Here is a 12,201-nt window from a genome sequence, read left to right as displayed (position 1 = left end):
CAGTCGAAGCAACACGGCGTGTGATTGGGCGAAAGCGTCTGAATCTGATTGGAGCAGGTCACTGTCTATCAGTATCACGGTAAAGAGGATTGGATTGAGGCTTTTGGCAGCAAAATGGAGACTTCGTTATCGCCCGCCGCCGAAAAGCGGGCAATACGGAAACAATGCTCGGAAACATGTTCGTTTGAATAGGTAAACAGATGATAAAAAAACAAAACAAATCCAAGTGTTTTTAATTCGATTTAAACTGCTTAAAATGGCAATAATAAGACAGATTTAGAGCAAATTTTACAAATGAAGAAGTGAGAAAACCCAAACTGTCAGTGTGGAGTTTAAAAGACAACAGCTTCGCATATTTGCTGTAAGAATAACAAAAAAGAAGAAAAAATTGTTTTCACATATTTGATAAAATCTTCTGTCAGACTTATGTAGACGATGAAAACTGTCAAACTTTAGTCAAAATGTTACCTGACCTTTGACCTGTGACAGTGTTACACTGATGTCAGAGTAGTTTACAGCAACGCCATCTATTTTTGGCTCAAGTGGCTGGGGAGAGGGAAGTCTGGATCTCCCTGCTTAGGCTGCTACCCCCGTGACCCGACCCCAGATAAGAGGAAGAGGATGGATGATGGATGGATTTACAAGCAAGCCTGTAATTTAATTCTGCCTTTCCAAAACAGGTGACAGTCATTTATTTTCATCAACTGCCAGTTGATTTGTATGCAACTTGTATTGTCTTTATTTTCACCTGGTCAGTCATTGTGTCTGGAATCTGTTTATGCATCTTTATGTCTTTAGGTTTTGCACCCAGATAAGAATAGGATTGAAAAATTGGAATATTATCATGACATTCAGGTCCAGCTACTGTAGGTACAAATGCTTCTGCATCAACGTTCAGCATTTGAGATTTTTTATGTTCACGCTCAAAATATGAATTCATGCCATCAGAGTCTGTGCAACACTGGTTACTTGAGAACAGCCAGAGCACTGGAACACCAATACTTTAGCCATTGATGCTGCAATTTCAGTCTTTAAATCCAGTTCTTCCTTCTTTCTCCTTAACTGTTCCTCCTGCTCTTCTAAAGCATGTTTTTGTTTCAGCAGCTTCTGTCGTGCCTTTAACGCAGCCATATCGGCTTCTGCTTTAACACATGCTGAAGATGTAAAAGACAGAGAGGACTTACTTCTTTTTGAACGACTTCCTCTAGATCTTCTGCTGTCAACATTAGAAACACTGTCACTAGGCTGAACATCATTCTCATTTACGTCACATTCTAAATGCTGAGAAACAAGATGCATTAAGATCTTTATTCACACAAGGTTCAAAACTGGTTATTAGCTTGATTTAAATCAACTGTTTCCTCCATTGGTTGAGCTGCACTATTGAACTCTTCTGCATCTGAAAGCCATTTCTCAACTTCTTTTATAAATCCAAAGTTATATTTATAACTCATGCTTGAAAACCCGGTATTTTGTCTTTCTTGTTCTTCAGTGGGAAAAAACGAGATAACGGACTCAAAAAGCTGATTTACATTTTCAATCAATAATTTCAAATCCCCACAATGAGACTGAACACTCTTAAAATTTCCTTCATTTTGCATGAGCTCTTTAATAATATGTATTACTCCTTTATTTTTGTGAACCTTTACTTTGAGTTCCTTTTGAAGCTTCTCAATTTTATTTTGTAATGCTTTGACGGTTAATTTTGATCGTCCTTTTCCATCTTTACCGCTTACAACTGAGCTTGATTTAGATCCAACTGACTCCATTTTTATTTATGTAGTTTGTTGTCTTTAACTATTTCTCTTCATACAAAAAAGTGTGTGTATGTGTTCATACCTCAGTTCCAGCGGACTTGGTCGAGCTGCAGCGAAGGAATCTCATCCATTAAAAAGATGACGCTGGGTTACACTACGCGCCATTGCCTCTTCCAAACTGTTTCAAGCAGAAACAAAGAATCCAGACTTGCCTTTAAGGACCCGCTCCTTCGATTGTCATTCTGTTGACGATAATTGTGCAGCAAATAAACGATGGTATTGACGGCCGCACTGGGCTAATGTCGGGGAATTTATTCTGTCAGATGCGCGTTTCATTCAATTATTCCAGGTCACTTCTTATGCAATATTCAGGTTTATTCCATTAAACATCCATACCTCGGATTCACAGACTGACCAGGTTCAGTATCAATAAGTGCATGGCATTACTTCAATAGCACCATAAATACGGTCAACAGAAATATGACGACCCCGACGCGCCCGACTTCCTCATCCAAAAAAAAAAAAAAACAAGCCAGAACGCCACTAAAGACATCATTCAAATCAAGGGACAGTCACGCCCACACCGACACACCCACCACCCAAGTGTCAAGCTGCGTGCTCACCTGAACGTCATCCATTCCGTACTTCTGGCTCTTACAGAAGGGATTAAAGAGTTTGAGTAACAATTAGTTTTCTGTTGTGGAGCAACATAGTGCTGCCCTGAGAGTAACACAAACTGCTAAGAACGTGGTAGGTTGGCTCAGTATTTACTTTTCTGAAGCACTCTTTTCCTCCAAACAGAGCTCAGGTCTAACATCTGGACTCCTGTGATTTTACAACACAAAGTGTACAATTTCATTTAAAGCAGTCATTTGGTTATAAATAATAAATACTAGTACTGTGACTTATTTAATTGTGAATCAGCTATAAAGAAAACTGGCTTTAGCTTGTAAAACAGGCAGGGGCTGTGAATGTGTCAGTCCAAAAGTTGACTGATATATTCAGCAGCCTCAGCACACACAGAGAATTAGAGAGAAGTTTCACTTCATGCTGAGAGTTAACCAAAACTCTTAACTCATCACCTGAGTTATTCCTGTTACCATGGTGACTTAGTCACGCTCAAACAGATTCTCCTTTATGATACAGAAAGTGACTTTCAGCTTAACAAAACTGGCTAAGAAGGAAATCTCAGTACTACCCTCAGTTCTGTTGGTTTGGGACTCACACTGTTTCACACTGTAACCTGCTCACGGTTCATGATTTCTGAACAGTAAATCTGCTTCAGTCTCATAGATTATTGTTTCAACAACAATTTAATCCCTCTGTTCAAAGAAACAACACTGACATTAATATTCTTCAAACTTATTTGTCAAAAGTAAATTTATTTGTGCAGAATCCTTAACATGAGAAGAAAACAATACAAAATCTGAATATTGATCCTGCATCCCAGACCAGACTTTAAACTAACACACAATTAGACAATGTTCCCATAACTATAAAAAACAAACGAATACATAAATAGGTAGAGAAGAACAGGATAAATGTCTAATTTTCAAACCAAATTTACCTTCATAAAAACTCACTGGAAGACAAAGAAACTCAGTCCTATAAAAAAAGAAGAAAAAGAGAAACCTTTCTCCAGCAGATGAATCATATCTGAAAATCCTGTCTTTAAAAACATACAGATCAAATTAAATCCAGTGAAGACCTGAGAGATTGATCCTTCATCTGCTGAAGTTTCATCAGATATGATCTGAGTTCAAAGCTGGCTGCCAAGAGTTAATCAGAAAAAACATAAAACAACCATCAGAAAACTTTAACCAAAATGACAAGAACTGTCAAAACATCAGAGGCAAATCTATGATATAGCTTCTTCTTAAAAAAAAAGATATGTATGTCAGAAGTCAGCAGAGGGCGCTCCAGCAGTCAGAGTCCACACCCATCTGTAAAACACGGTGGAGGCACTGTCATGGTTAGGGACCGCCTTTTAGGCGCACATGATTGCAATTTTGTCCAAATGGATGCAAATTAAACACAAAAGAAATAAACAGTGGGACTGTTTGTTCATTAAGCACCACCATCTGAACAACATCTTCCAATGATCCTAAACAATGTAAACGGACCTGGAAACAAAAACACAATGAAACATGTCAGTGATGAATCAACATCACTGAGCAACTCTGGGACCATCTGACACAACAGAACAAAAAGCAAGCCAACATTAAACAAGCGGCTTTCTCCATCAAGGCTAGAAGTCAATTCCTGAAGTCGACTCGAAGAAATATACAAGGAAGTAGGGCAGCTGCAAATACTTGGCAAAATTAGTTATTAATTAGATGAATTTGTCCATATTAGTATTTTTAGTTGCCATATAATTTTATGTTTTATTTTCTTAAACGTTTCAACAGTTTTTCTCCATGTCACTAGAATGTGCTGCCTACGTCAGTGAAGTTCTTCTCAGCTCCATACAAGGTACAGTTTCTTCTTCTTCTTTTTACAGCTGTTCCCTCTTCAGAGGTCCCCACAGAGAGTCATCCTCCTCCATCAAAACAGGCTGCAGCTTCAACAGTGTTTAACAAGTCGGGCTACGTTTTCAAAGGCCAACGGGGCGTGAAATACTGCAGTACTATAAGCTAGCTGACAATATAAGCGTGGTTTGTACGATCTGGAAGGTTTCCTTGGGTGACAGAAACAGCAGAATTAGAGCGCTGCTCAAACAGACAGGGGCTGGGAGGAACCAGCAGGAAAAACTAAACCTCTGTAAGTTTTTTATTTTTTTTAAGCTACTAAATCCACTTCATGGAGTTAGACAGGTTTTAAAGACGTTTTCTTCTGTAGATATTAAAACTTAAATCAGACAAATTCATATAATTATTGAATACAAATTATATAGGCCCATCTGAGAGGTGTAGGTTCTGTTAAAATAACATTTGGTAAAGTTACAGTGTTGTATACATATTATGTATTTGTTTCTCTCCTCTCTTTGTTAGCAATGTAGCTGAATTACTGAAAAATAAAGGTTTCTCTCTACAGCTTGCTGCAGTTCTTACCAATCCTTATTATTCCTATGTGACTGTTAACTGGTAAGTATAAAACAAACTATTATGGTTTTTGGAGAAAGATTTCACTCTTTTTTATGGTGGTACCCCTACAAGAAAGGCTATTTTATTCTCACTTTTAGCCTAATATACTGTGTTGTCACTTGTTTTTATAAATCCTTACAAATATGTCCCTTTATTGACAGTATTTAAAGAACTGAATCCCAGGACTGTTTTTTATTCCAGCATCTTTGCTTTTCAGGTACTGAACTCTGACTCTGGGTTCCCTGAACATTTCTTTCAGATTTTATTATATTTTATTTTTTAAAGTTTAGTCTGTGGTATTAGATTTTACAGGAAAACGTTTCCCTTGGCGTATATTGTAAGAATGTGGTTTCTCGTCAGTGTGGGATCTCGTGTGGTGCACAAAGACGTGATGTTGATGCAAACTTTTTTCACAGATTGCATCTGTATGAGTTTTTTCATGACGTTGCACTGACGAGAAGTACAGGAAGTTTTTCCCACAAGTGGTGCAGGTATACGGTTTCCTCCCTTCTGAATGGATGGCTTGATGATGTCTCTCCAGAGCTGATGAGCCCAACACTTTGATCCCGCAGATCTCACAAATGAAAAGCTTCTCACCTGTGTGGCTTCTGAGGTGATTCGACAATAAGGACTTTTTCTTGTAGACTCTTCCACAAACGCCACATTTATTAGACGTTTTACATGCGTGAGTTTTAAACAAATGCTCTAAAAGTGAAGAGTCGTTCACACTGTTAGTTTTGGCTGCAGCCGATTCAGAGTCAGCTTGTTTGTTTTCGTCCTGATCTGGACTTTCAGGAACGTGAGAGTGGTGAGAGAAGAGCTGATCAGTGATCGCTTCACTGGGGAAACTTTCCTCATAAACAGGAGTCTCAACAAAAACTCCTGGTTCCAGCAGCTCCTCATCCTGACTGCTGCAGACTTTCTCCTGTTCTTCACTCTGTGGGGGTTCTGGTTCCTCTTGGTCCATTCTAACCTGACGAGGATCTGGTTCTCCCTGGTCCTCTTTAATTTGAGGAGATTCTGGTTCCTCCTGGTCCACTTTAATCTGAGGATCTGGTTTCTCCTGGTCCTCTTTAATCTGAGGAGGATTTGGTTTGTCCTGGTCCAGTCTAATCTGAGGAGGATCTACTTCCTCCTGGTCCACTCTAATCTGAGAATCTGGTTCATCCTGGTCCACTCTAATCTGAGGAGGATCTACTTCCTCCTGGTCCACTCTAATCTGACGAGGATCTACTTCCTCCTGGTTCACGCTAATCTGAGGAGTATCTGGTTCATCCTGGTCCTCTCTAATCTGGGGATCTGGTTTCTCCTGGTCCTCTTTAATATGAGGATCTGGTTCCCCCTGGGCCTTTATTACCTGTGGGAGTTCTACTTCCACCTGGTCCTCTCTAATCTGAGGAGGTTGTGGCTCATCCTGGTCCAGACTGAAGTTCCTCTCCTGGTTACAGATCTGCTGGTCGGTCAGAACCTCCTCCTCCTCCTCCTCCTCCATACTGACAGGGAGCTGATGAGGGTCTGAAGGAGCACAAAACAAACAATTACTAAAGCGTTCTGAGGAAAGACCTGTCCTGGGAGAACATGTAGTTCTAACAATTACATCTTTTTCCACACAAAACCTCAGATATATAAATAAGTGGAAACCCACAGAGCTGGAGCATGCAGGTTTCTAATTATTGGTTTGTTGCAGTGTGGGCCAGTTTTAGGATTTTTTTATGTGCAATAACTTGTCCTACAGTAACCACCTGCTTAGAGACAAACACCAGATAAAATGTATAAGCACAGTTACTTTAGAATTATAAATAAACCATAAATAAATACATATATGCATGTGATATGCATGCCTTGAAGAAATGCTAGGCCTTCAATGAAAACTCAGTTCAGTCATATCCAGATAACCAACTAAAACATGATCAAACAAACTGAATCTGTTTCTCGTCGCTCTTACACCGATTGATAAATGTTATGGTTTAGTGAAGAGCCAACACTGTTGATGTTACAGTCACTCATGTTAATTCGTTCGGACATTAAAACGTCACATACCTATTCTGTGTAACTTTACTACAGGTTTCCAGCCGATAACCGGCGGGCTGTGATGACCGTGGGCCTCGTCCTCCTGCTGGACCACATTGCTCCTCATGAATGTTTCATCACAGCTGGATTCATACTGAATTTTCATAAAGGTCTCATCTTCCTGCTTTAGAACCAGCTGCTCCACATCCTGACTGATCCACAGTTCTTCCTGTTCCTGTTTAATTGTTGGAGGTTCCAGTTCCTTTTGACAATGTCTGGGTTCTGGTTCCTCTCGGATCCATGAACCTGGTTGAGCCAGACTTTGTTTCTTCTGCTGGTTGCAGACATGCTGCTGTGAAAAGTCTGGAGGAACAAAAGGACATGTGATTAATATAAAGTCGCCTAATGAGAAAAAGGGTTCGGGTTTTAAACATCAGCAGTGCTGCACATCAGACAGGTTGCTCCACAGATCCAGACCCAGCACAATGACCCAGGGAAACTCTTCTTAAGGTCAGTCTGATTTTTTTATTTTTAATGATTATTTTCTGAAAGTTTCATTAAAATCCACCCAGTGGTTCATGACATATTTTGCTAACAGGCAAGAAGCATTGACTCCAAATAGCTAGCTACAAAATTTCAAACAAAGATCTGTTAATGCTTAATATATTTAATCAGGACAGTGTGTAATTATAACATAAATGCAAAACCATCCGATGCATTACATCAGATTTAGCTTTGGGCTAAATTTCTTCTGAAGTCCATCTAAACAGGAAACAAATACCACCTTTCCATCAAATATTTGAGGGCCTGTTTGTATAAAGTAACTAACGGCCTTATTGTTGACGAGCTAGCTTGTCCCCAACGTGTTACACAATATGAGACATGAGAAAAAAATGAGTGCGTGGACGAATAACTTGGCTGCTTCCAGTGACCTGATATCTCTAAAACTGACCAGGTCATATTTAACAGTTTGTGACAATAGTAGGTGCGTTTCTTATAATTCCATACAACTCTAAGATACTTAAATTTGGTCACAGCATCACTTTGTTCATCCTTTCTGTTAAAGGAATTTTAAAGGAATTCAGTGTTTCAGCTGTTTTACCGTTTTCTGGAAGTTTGTTCCAGATATGTGGTCCATAGAAGCTGAATGCTGCTTCTCCATGTTTGGTTCTGGTTCTGGGGATGCAGAGTAGACCAGAACCAGAAGACCTGAGTGGTCTGGAAGGTTGATACAACAACAGCAGATCTTTAATGTATTGTGGAGCTAAGTCATTCAGTGATTTAGAAACTAGCAGACATATTTTAAAGTCTATTCTCTGAGCTACAGGGAGCCAGTGGAAGGACTTTAGAACTGGGGTGATGTGGTCTAACTTCCTAGTAGCTCTGAGATGTAAGATGGGGCAAGACCATGTAAACTTTTTAAAACAAATAAAAGAGTCTTAAAATGAACTCTAAAATGCAGAGGCAGTCAGTGTAGGGAAACCAGAACAGGAGTGATGTGCTCCATCTTCCCAATTCCGGCTAAAAGCCGAGCAGCAGCTTTCTGGACCAACTGGAGACACATGAGGGAGGACTGGCTGACTCTGAGGTAAAGAAAGGTACAGTAATCCAGCCGAGTTGCAATGAAGGCGTGAATTACTGTTTCAAAATGCTGTTTTAAAATAATCGGCTTTATCTTTGACAGCTGCCTTAAGGTGATAAAAACAGGACTTGACCACTGCTCCAACCTGGCGATCTACATTTAAGGAATACTTTCTGCAAGTTCTATTTAAAAGGGTCCAGTGAACACACAGATCAGGGTATAATGAGTCGTAAAACACCGCGCTGATGGCCCTCTGATTGAGTTTTTCCAACTCTGGCTCGGACTTGAATCTCTGTAGATTTTCTTATTTTAGTTCATCATAATATTACACGGATCCATACCTACTGTGCGGAACTTTATTTTTTGTTTCCAGCCGATGTCCAGCAGTCTGCGCTGACGATTGATAACATCCTCGTACTGAATTATGGTTTTTTCAAACTCTGAGAATATTTCTTCAGCGGCAGCAGTCAGTCGCTCGCTGATTAACTCTCTAAAATACTGAACCGAGGACATTGTTTCTGAAATAAATAAGTACACGGTGCTTGTTAGCGCCTTCTCATTGTTTATTTCCGGTGGGTGTTACGTTTGGCTCCACATCATTTGTAGCCCGGGTAGGAAAAGCGTCTATCCGGGATGGCGGAGTTTGAGCTCCTTTTTAAGCGAGTATAAGCTCCACCCGCCTAAATAACATTTTCACCATGTGACTGATGCAAGGAAACAGAGTTGCGTCATAAGGTCGGAATGTAACAGAATAAAGTCAGAAAAGTCGCTAATTATGATAAGTTATTGGTCCCTCCTCTCGGCAGCACATGTACCCGGGTCATCGCCCGGCTAATTGAAAAGGAATGCGCCCAGTGTGCAGTTCCGTCCGGTAGAGAAAGTAAACTTTTTGTTCCGCTTTGTAATTTTGCGCCTTTTCGTCTAATTATTCTCACAAATTGTATATATTCATCTGATAAATGAACCGAAGAGCTGCTAATTCTGAAAGCATTTTGCTACAGCTTTTGCATATAAAACAAAACAAACAAAAAACGTGTGCTTCACACCACTGTGATTTATTATTTAGACCAGTGATCGTCAAATGGCGGCCCGCGGGAGTCGAAAAGGTGGGTTGAGAGTTGATAAAGGACAAAAACAATGTGAAAAGGAGGAGAAAAGAGGCATTGAATTTAAGATACTTTAAAGCAACCAAAAACATTAGAGATAAAAAAGTTACAATTATCAATTTTATAATGTTTTAATTTACCAATTTATCATGGTTAAACCTGCTGAGACTTTATCAGTGTGGTTGTTGAGTGCTGATCTTGGATTTTTTGTTATTGCTTTGAACATTAGACTAGTCAACTTCATGACTCACTGCCTCATATGATGCTTTGTTTTCTTCACTCTAATTTAAAAAAAGTTTTAAAAAACAAAGCAACTGCACTTCTGTTCTGTCGTTGAATATATTTTGCTTCCCATCCAGGAAACTTTCTACATTAAAAAAGAAAAGTGTGGAGTTCCAAACTTAAAACTACATGAGATGTTGCGTTCTGCGGCAAAATTCACATGCAGATTAAACTCTCTTCCCTGTTTGCCTGGTTCACATGCATGAAGCAGTGGTGCCTCCAGAAATGCTTTAATGGGGTGGCCATGTGGGGGCCACTGAAAATCCTGGGGTGGCACACCAAAATCAAAAGCCATAAAATAATTTCAGAAATTCTAACAAGTTGTTGTTGTAACAACATTTGTTGGCGATTTGAGAGTTAAGGAACTGCTACCTGTTGTACCTCAGTTTGTTAATTTACAGGTAATATTACTGATTATATAATGTACATAGACCAGAACAGATAACATCTGGAGATTCAAATAGTCAGTTTTAATGTGTTATGGCAATTTATGGCAGTACATGTGTATGTAAAGACTATTTGCCCTTTTCCCTAAAAAAGTCAAATGTGCATCTTTATTTGAAAGGATACATTGAACAAAACATTTAGTAGAAACAAGCTTTCTCAAGTATAAAGACACCACTCCTAATTATTTTTTAAAAAACATTTTTATTTGCTTGTTGCTGTGTAGTTTTTTGAACAAAAATAGGTCATTATAAATGTCTAAAACTGAGAATAAGACAAAAATAGCACAATTGTGAATTATGTACTCTTTACTATAGCATTATCTCAAACTATTCCTTTATTTGCTTTTTCAGGCCACATTAGTTTCAATAAAGATTTGTCTGTTCTCATGACTTTTCGCCAATACATTCAGAAAATCATCAATACTTCTGGATTTAGCCCTTGTTGACTCAACACATTTTGAGCAGATCTACTGACCTAAGGCAGGTGGAGTGTTGCAGCAATAGACCGCACAGCTTGCTTCTCCATTGATTGTAGAGTCCAGATGGGCAGGGGCTCCTCTATTGCCTCTTTCACACGGCCCCTAATTCAGAAGTCCAGCTCTACTCCGCTCTACTCGGCTCGGCTCTATAAAGAATGCATCACGTTCACACCTGTCTGTTTGGTCTGTAGCAGAGGGACGCCTTTTCGTGTTGTGGGGGGCGGGGCTGCACTACCGAAACTTAGCGCAAGTTGTGTAAACAATGAAAGCGCTATGGACAAAGTTGGCCCTGTGTTGTTGCCGTTTTTTTAACTTATGGGGATTCTCCTGAGACTTCAGGAAGAGAGGCACAGTGGAAGAAATGCTCTGGATGCTGCGATTGTTGCGCAGAGTAGGACAGCTGTTATCAGCCGGAGATTTCAGGCTTTACAGGCCTTCAGCTGGGGGACAGACGTTGCAGGGTAAGCTAACGCTGTTGTTTATATTCCTACCGTTCGCTCTTTATGCTAAAAAAGTTAAAGTACCACTGATTGTCACACACCTGAGTGTGTGAAATTTGTTCTCCGCATTTGACCCATCCCCTGAGGGAGGCGGTGAGCAGCAATTCCAAACCTTAATGCTGAGTGTCAAGCAGGGTGGCAATGGGTCCCATTTTTACAGTCTTTGGTATGACCCGGCCGGGGATTGAACCCACAACCTCCCAGTTTCAGGGCAGACACCCTACCACTAGGCCACTGATCTGGTTCCAACACCTGCATCTGGTCACACCCACGACCAATGAGTGAACAGGAGCTAAGCTTGCGCCGCCCACAAAGCAGGGCCGGCCAGGCTGGCCCGACTCTGAAGCAGGGACCAAGAAATCAGGGACAGAGTGCGAAAAAATACAGATGTAAACGCTCGCAAAGCGAGCCGAGTAGAGTGGAGCCAGGACCTTTAGGGTACGTTTGAAAGGGGCATATCATGTGTCCTGATGTACCTGTGCTGGTGCCAAATGTTCCACCAGCTTGGTGGGAGCTTCAGTAAGAACTCTGTTGTGAGGACAATCGGACCTCAGATGACAATTCACAAAGACAACAGACCAAATGTAAAACTGTCTAAACCCTAAAAGGAGACTAGTGCACTATGCAGACACGCCTGCCAGGAGCATGCTCTAACTTAGAGCCACAAAAAAGTCTGGTGGGACCCAGTTCAGGCTCACCTAAGCTCTGCGGTCGGTTCCCTGGTCCACCAATTTTAACCTTGGGGTCTAAAACCAAAACCCAGACAAGAATTTCAGGACTTTAGCTATATTGTTATCATATATACCTCTCCCTGGGCTGCCACCTTATCGTGGTGGAGGGGTTTGAGTGTCCCAATGATCCTAGGAGCTATGCTGTCAGGGGCTTCATGCCCCTAGTAGGGTCACCCAAGGCAGACAGGTCCTAGGTGAGGGGCCAGACGAAGTGCAGCCCAAAGA

General features: G+C 40.6%; 1 protein-coding gene across 2 annotated transcripts; it reads right to left on the bottom strand.

The window, feature by feature from the left end:
- Nucleotides 1-3,109: 3,109 nt before the first annotated feature.
- Nucleotides 3,110-9,000, bottom strand: LOC108246280 (zinc finger and SCAN domain-containing protein 12). 2 transcript variants are annotated; one of them, XM_025009993.2, is made up of 4 exons: nt 8,774-9,000; nt 6,881-7,213; nt 6,198-6,355; nt 3,110-3,700 (listed from the first exon to the last, which is right to left on the bottom strand). In XM_025009993.2, the coding sequence occupies exons 1-4, from the start codon at nt 8,943-8,945 to the stop codon at nt 3,662-3,664; spliced, it is 702 nt and encodes a 233-aa protein (XP_024865761.1). In that variant the 5' UTR covers nt 8,946-9,000; the 3' UTR covers nt 3,110-3,661. The 2 variants fall into 2 exon arrangements, with proteins under 2 accessions (XP_024865761.1, XP_017289232.1); XM_017433743.3 differs by having other exon boundaries at nt 3,110-6,355.
- Nucleotides 9,001-12,201: the final 3,201 nt, after the last annotated feature.

The sequence above is a fragment of the Kryptolebias marmoratus genome, linkage group LG3, assembly GCF_001649575.2.
Source record: "Kryptolebias marmoratus isolate JLee-2015 linkage group LG3, ASM164957v2, whole genome shotgun sequence".
In the NCBI taxonomy this organism is placed as follows: Eukaryota; Metazoa; Chordata; class Actinopteri; order Cyprinodontiformes; family Rivulidae; genus Kryptolebias; species Kryptolebias marmoratus.
Note: the sequence above shows the minus strand (reverse complement) of the source record. Positions and strands in the feature narration are given on the sequence as shown.

Bases quoted from the DNA above. Each gene is read 5' to 3' on its own strand.
- LOC108246280 (XM_017433743.3), bottom strand. From the start codon at position 8,945: ATGTCCTCGGTTCAGTATTTTAGAGAGTTAATCAGCGAGCGACTGACT. The intron at 7,214-8,773 runs GTATGGATCCGT...TTGTTCCTCCAG, and splicing joins AATAAAGTTCCGCACAGTAG to ACTTTTCACAGCAGCATGTC. The intron at 6,356-6,880 runs GTATGTGACGTT...GTGCTCCTTCAG, and splicing joins AGTAAAGTTACACAGAATAG to ACCCTCATCAGCTCCCTGTC.